General features: G+C 33.8%; 1 protein-coding gene across 1 annotated transcript in view; it reads right to left on the minus strand.

The window, feature by feature from the left end:
* Positions 1-2,348: 2,348 nt before the first annotated feature.
* Positions 2,349-7,280, minus strand: part of LOC145664841 (uncharacterized) — a 16,250-nt gene continuing 11,318 nt past the window's right edge. Inside the window, exon 2 of the mRNA XM_081731851.1 lies at positions 2,349-7,164. Within this exon, the coding sequence (XP_081587977.1) occupies positions 4,495-5,787 (1,293 nt within the window). The 5' untranslated portion in view covers positions 5,788-7,164 and the 3' untranslated portion in view covers positions 2,349-4,494. The remainder of the gene's footprint in view (positions 7,165-7,280) is intronic.

The raw sequence follows: 7,280 nt of genomic DNA on the forward strand, positions 1-7,280 counted from the left end.
CAATGATGATGATAATAACGAAAGAATGGAATAGGAAAAGTAAGTGCAAGGAGTGAACCTCGAGAAAGTTCATGTACACGGTGTTTGTCCACCATAAAGCCCAGTAGACACAAACCGGGTTCAAGCCACATACAAGTTTCCTTCCCTACAATTGAGTCATTGCGGCCTCATATAGGTTCTAGTAATAATACACAACACTTTTCGCATGTATTATATCGAACAGGGTAAGTAAGAGAGTACTCCATAGAATTCTAAGTGATCCATAAACACTGCATGTAAGCTCCTCAACTTTATTCATATAATTTATTTTATCCTTCTTTGTAGATGTGAAAATTCAAACTAAAATGTTCATGAACCGTCAATAGAGTGATTAATTGCGGGTTCAAAGAAACTCCCTTTTGGTATCAACAAATATTATTTCTAGTAAGAACATGGTTTGGAAAATAATGCAGATGTTTAATACAAATTTAAATTATTTTTCCGTGTGTGAGTAACACTTTTATCTTAGAGAGCAAAGTGGCTCAGTGGTAGAGCTTTTTACCTCTATGCGTGGGGTTCCTGATTCGATCTCTGGCCAAGTAAGTTTGTGGTGGAAAACATCGTGCTCGTGGATTTTGTCGGGATGCACCCACTTCTTCCACTTTCTCATTCCACCAAATCTTCCATCACCATTCACTTGGTTTAATTATTATCCCCCTTAGCCTAACAGGTATGTGATGCGTTAAACTCAAAGATTTAATTTATTTTTCTTTTCACTTTCATCTTCTATAATGCACAATATATAAATCATTAGTACTCTTAATTAACATGTGTTTACTACGGTTTTGGTAAATATCTTTCTTGTCGTTTTTTCGTTTTTTCAACAATGCCATTCAATATCTTAGAGATTTTTCGTTTTCTCATCTTTCTGGAGTCTATATGAGTATAGCTGTTATCTCGAGTTGAAACAACACTAAAGGATAATATTTACAAAAAATAAGAAGGGAAAACGGTGACTCAGTGAAAAAGCGCATGTTGTCCCTAGTTCTATCCCGTCCAAGTAAGTTTATGTTGTAGAGCATCGTCCCCGTGGGTTATTTCTGGGTACTCCAGTTTCCTTCCACTTTCTCATTCCATGCTTCTCATACCGTTACTCACTTTCCTTGATGGTCCGTCTCCCTTAGCCTAATAGGCATAATCTTGGGATGTTAGACTAAAAAATTTGATACTAATAACAAAATTACATTGCTTCTTTAACAAATAATAAGCCTACTGAGACAGATTCCTTAAAAGCAGCAAAAATTATGCTCGTCAAGAAAGTGATTGATGTTGTTTTAACGAATATCAATTCAAATTATGACTTCTGTCTTTCTACTAACAGAGGATATCAATTCACTTATGAATATCATAATCTTACAAAGACGACGATATATTAGTTGGCAAAAGACTATTTTTTTTATTTTGCACTAATCCAAGCACTTATTGACATCTAACTGTATTCAATTCATTGAATTCATTGGTTGAGTAGCCTTCATAGATCATTGTCTCCACAGAAGTGTAAACTTACGTTTAAGTTACAAATAGTTTTTATCAGGGAAGATATATGTTCCATAGTATCATAGAAGATACATATGTATGTTCCATAGTTACATAATGCTTGTTAATTCTCATAAAATATTCTAATTTTCACATGTTCATTATTATTTTAAACAGTAAAAATGGCAGTTAAATTATTAATAAATTCCATATTTAAATATTATTGATAAATTCCGATCTTCATTTTAGTGGCATAATTAAAGTATTTGTGTTACGCTATTTTGTGTTTATAATAGTACTTATTTTATGATTCTGCGTTAATAATTAGTTGTTGCACATTATAAGTGATAAAAGTTGATAGTATTACAAAGCTGAGATTGATATTTAAAATTCTTGCCGTTACCAAGTACTATTTTATTCTAAAATGTTCTTTCTTGTTTGTTTACAAGTTGTCCGTGTTGTCTTGTTCAAATGTTATTTTGGTTTTCAAATTAATTAAGTTGAAACTTATACAGTTATACAGTTTATAATATACAGTTGTAGAAGTTTAGAAACAAATTCTAAAAAATGAAAAGAATTCTCTCTCATAATATAACTTGCCCTTCGATAACACTTTTTTTCGGATGAAAAGATCGAATATATTTCAGACAAAAAAAATCATATTTTTAGTAACAGTTTTTTTTTTTTGTTCAATAGGTCTAAAGTAGAATAATAAGGCATTGTAAGCTAGATAATCTAACACTAATTGAAGATATTTCTTCTGTAGAGAATCGATATTCAGAATTACTTACCGTTTCCAACTGAAATGAATGAATTTAAGAACACACATTACCTTCAACTTTAGATGGTTATCGAACACTTATTTATAAATAATATAATAATGGCAGATATTATAATATTTCCACTGACTACATGCTTGATATTGTTTAATAGTTCCTCTGTATATGAGAAAACCACGTTTTCATGATTCAGCGAAATGAAATGATACCCAGAAATATCAAGTATAATCGTTTATTGTCTTTTTTTCCAATGTTGCAGTTAACCAAACCATTGCTTCAACTGGTGGCCATTAAACTGCCAAAAAGATAAACTACAAACTATTACAACTCTTTTCTTATTGTAGAAATTGTAATTAAAGACAATGCTTATCAACTGAACAAAGGCACTGAATTTAAACTCCTTTTGCGATAACATACTTTTACATTGTAATACTCTTTTACATCACAAAAGATCAGTCATGTTTCCCTAACCAAAATACTACATTTTTCTCATTAAGAATTTTGAACACATTGACATTTTTCTGTTTTTTTGTAGCAAAATCCATTGGACATGCAGATCATAAAATAATGTTTAACAATTTAAATAAAATCATTCTAATTGTTTTTCTGTGCGAACTTTTTTTATAAAAGAAACTTAATTTTTTTTTTTACAAATTTTATGATGTCAACTATTTTTATATGAATTGGGAATTGTTGTTGGGAGTTCTAACAAAGATAGGGTTGGAATGGAAAGATAGAAGACTCATAAGAAACTTATACATGAACCAAAGAACATACGCGAAGACGAAAAGGTTAGCGGAGGATCGTGGAGCATGGAAGTTTCTCAGCTGCGGCAAGTGACCTGCCAATAAAGGCAGAATACCTATGATGATGATATAGGACCGATTGAAGTGTATGATATTATTGAATTTGTTCAGTAATCGTACGACAACAGATTGATATAACTTTCTTTAACATACATTGCGTTGGAAATATCATAATTTTGTGTATGGTAAAAATCAATCACAAATGTATCACTATAACTTTGTTCAGGAACTTAATCAAATTTGCACTCTTTCTGTGATAATAAAGGTATATAATCAACAAAATGTAATTAAATTTTGTCCATTAAGTTTACAATGTTGATTAAAGGTGAAATATATTCAAAATGACAAAATGTGGACTTGATACTGTAGTGCACTGAAATCTGCAAATACTGCGATTTTGTTCAGTAATTAATTATACAAAGCAAAATTAATTTCGTTTTCGTAATAGTAGTATACCGGTGTATTGTTAATATGGGTAAGAAAAACATAACTAAACTTTGCTTAATAACTTCTTAACACCAACTTATTTTGTTTTGTGATGAAAACAAATTTTGAAAAGTAGCATAAAAGTAAGTTAGAAAATGTCTCAGGACAAAGTGTTAAAATCTGTAATAATATAGTAATATTTGAAACAAAGTTACAACTTTCTAAAACTGATCAAATCAAGAGTTTACACAATATTTACCAAACAATATTGTTATTGCTATTAGTTGTTATTTTGATTCAAATCTTGAAATTAAAATAATTTAAGTCTATATTCGCAAGTGACAGTTTTGAACTGTTTATATACAAAATAATATTAATGGTAAGAGGAAGATATCATTTTGCAAGCATTTCTTTTAATTTTAATGTCACTTACAAGATGCTTAATTAATAGTACAACACCAGCTCTATAATTATACGTAATTCTATATTATTTTTAAAACAAGATAATCAGAAAAGAAGAATTTTCTACATATTTTTTACAGAATATTTAGAGAATACAAACATTTAAGAGGAAACCAATTTTCAAATCACGTTTGAAAATGCACTTTCAAAACAAGACGTAAAAATGAATCTACTCAATAATAATATAAAATCGCAATATATCATGGCAACAGTATATCGATTAAAACTTGTTAGTAAAATAACAATAAAAAATCACTGACAACAATGTGTCACCGAAATTTGTTAGTAAATAATAAATCAAGTGATAGCAGAAAACATATAATTGCCATAGTATTGTTAGTAGAAAGTGAATTCACAACTTGAAGTTGCCACTAAAATTATCTAGCTATGATTGATAAATTCCAATATATGTAACTACTAACTACTATTTTAACCAAAAAATAAAAAAAATAAACCATGATATTTATTTCTTGATTTCAATAACCACCAAGACTTAATCCTGCTTCTTATGGCAACATAAAAGGATTGATACGTGGCATGCTGAGTGCATTCTTTTGCTCAGGGACCGAAAGGGGAATGTAAATGGGCCCGCTTGTCGCCGCTCTGTTGTTCCAAGGATTGAAATGTGGAACGCTTAGTTCAGTCTTGTCCTCTTCATTCTTTTGTTCCTTTGTTCCATCGTTCATCCAGTATCCATAATTGGGGTCGCAAGTAACACGCAAATTGGGCACGCAATCGTTTTCTGATCCATTAGAAGCAATTTCATTCCTCCAAGGATCAAAATGTGGAAGACTGGATTCATTCTTCTTGTCTCCATTATATTCTTCCTTTGTTCCATCGTTCATCCAGTATCCATAATTGGGATCGCAAGTAACAAGCAAATTGGGCACGCAATCGTTTTCTGATCCATTAGCAGCTCTTTCATTCCTCCAAGAATCAAAATGTAGAAGCCTGTATTCATTCTTCTTATGTCCATTATATTCTTCCTTTGCTCCATCGTTCATCCAGTATCCATAATTGGAGTCGCAAGTAACACGCAAATTGGGCACGCAATCGTTTTCTGATCCATTAGAAGCACCATCTTCCTCCCAAGAATCAAAATGTGGAAGGCTGGATTCATTCTTCATGTCTCCATTCTTTTGTTTCTTTGTTCCATCGTTCATCCAGTATCCATAATTGGGATCGCAAGTAACACGCAAATTGGGCACGAAATCGTTTTCTGATCCATTAGAAGCACCATCTTCCTCCCAAGAATCAAAATGTGGAAGGCTGGATTCATTCTTCATGTCTCCATTCTTTTGTTTCTTTGTTCCATCGTTCATCCAGTATCCATAATTGGGGTCGCAAGTAACACGCAAATTGGGCACGCAATCGTTTTCTGATCCATTAGAAGCCCTTTCATTCCTCCAAGGATCAAAATGTGGAAGGCTGGATTCATTCTTCTTGTCTCCATTATATTCTTCCTTTGTTCCATCGTTCATCCAGTATCCATAATTGGGATCGCAAGTAACAAGCAAATTGGGCACGCAATCGTTTTCTGATCTACTAGAAGCTCTTTCATTCCTCCAAGGATCAAAATGTGGAAGGCTGGATTCATCCTTCTTGTCTCCATTATATTCTTTCTTTGTTCCATCGTTCATCCAGTATCCATAATTGGAGTCGCAAGTAACACGCAAATTGGGCACGCAATCGTTTTCTGATCCATTAGAAGCCCTTTCATTCCTCCAAGGATCAAAATGTGGAAGGCTGGGTTCATTCCTCTTGGTTCCATTATATTCTTTCTTTGTTCCATCGTTCATCCCATATCCATAGTAGGTGTCGCAAGTAACACGCAAATTAGGCAAGAAATCGCTTTCTGATCCATAATTGGATTCGCAAGTAATGCGCAAATTTGGCAAGTTGTCAGTTTCTGCTTGGTCAGTAGCTCTTCCATTCCCCAAGGATCAAAATGTGGAAAGATGGATTCATTCTTCTTGCCTTCATTCTTTTGTACCTTTGTTTTATCGTTTAACCTGTGTCCATAATAGGGATCGAAAGTAACACGTCGACGAGGCAAGTAGTAGGTTTCTGATCCGTCAGGACTTGGGACGCTAGATTCACTCTCTTCGTCATCATTGTTTTGTTCCTTTGTTCCGTCGTTCTTCCTGTATTCATGATAGGGGTTAAAAGCGAAAGAAAAATGAACTAAGTCGTCCATGTCCAATCCATCTGAAACACCTACTTTCTTCAAACCCTGTTTCTTCTTGTCTTTAGCATAGCCTTTGTTGTTACCATTGGGTTCATCAAGTTGGAAGATGGTTTTGAGTCGCCTGTCCTTCATGTTCCTATTTCCCTGTGGGATGAAGGAATGATTGAAGCATATATTTCCATTGTGTTGGCGTGACCAGGTAATTAGTATGTTGAACATCAACTGAACAACAGAAAGCACAGCCAGAGACAAAAACCACGTCCACATTATTCTGATAGCCTCGTTCAATCTGCTGATTTGACTAGCGTACACTACCTCATTCATCACACCATGTTCACCCATAGTAAAATCGAGAACTTGGACAATGGCGTCGCTGCTATTCCATGTTGTTATGTGTGGTAGACCCAGAAATCCAAATCCATAATGTGTAAAAGAGTATCCAAGAAACCGGTTGATCATGTATAAACAGAATACGGAAGTTGCCAAGTTAAACACCTGGCAAAGCAGAAGTCGAAACGAGATCTTGAAGTAGATTGATTTACATCCACATGGATCAAGCGGAACAGTTTTCATACTATGACGTCTAAAACCTAATCGAGCTTTCATGGGGTTCTCCTTCTTCCTACTGCATTTGAATATAAAATAAGGCAAGAAGGAGCAAATGGTTGCAACTACAAACAAATGTGGAACCAATGGGTAGTAAACGCTGTGACGAAAACAACTGTAGTCTCCTAGGAGCTGAAAGAAAGAGTTGGCCCAGAAATCACTGTTGGTCGAGACTGAGGATATTGTCATATTTCCCTTCTTCGCACACCACATTGGGTTCCCATTGAACTGAGCATCGAAAAGAAGAACGGTATGCAAAACAAATAGGAAAATCGTATACTCGTACTGCATCTTGAAGATGTTTCGGACGATATCTCGTTCGAGCTTCCTCAGTGTGTGAAGAATTTTCCTATTGTAGCGATGACGTGGTTTTTTTGTCATCCTGTAAGTTAAGAAATAAAATAATAAATACACAAAATTATTGAAACGTTCCACAATTATCAATTATGTATTGAAATTATTAGAAATTATGCACTAAAGCACTCCACCGAATAACAC

The sequence above is a fragment of the Thermobia domestica genome, chromosome 11 (assembly GCF_964235325.1).
Source record: "Thermobia domestica chromosome 11, izTheDome1.hap1.1, whole genome shotgun sequence".
NCBI classification, from domain to species: Eukaryota; Metazoa; Arthropoda; class Insecta; order Zygentoma; family Lepismatidae; genus Thermobia; species Thermobia domestica.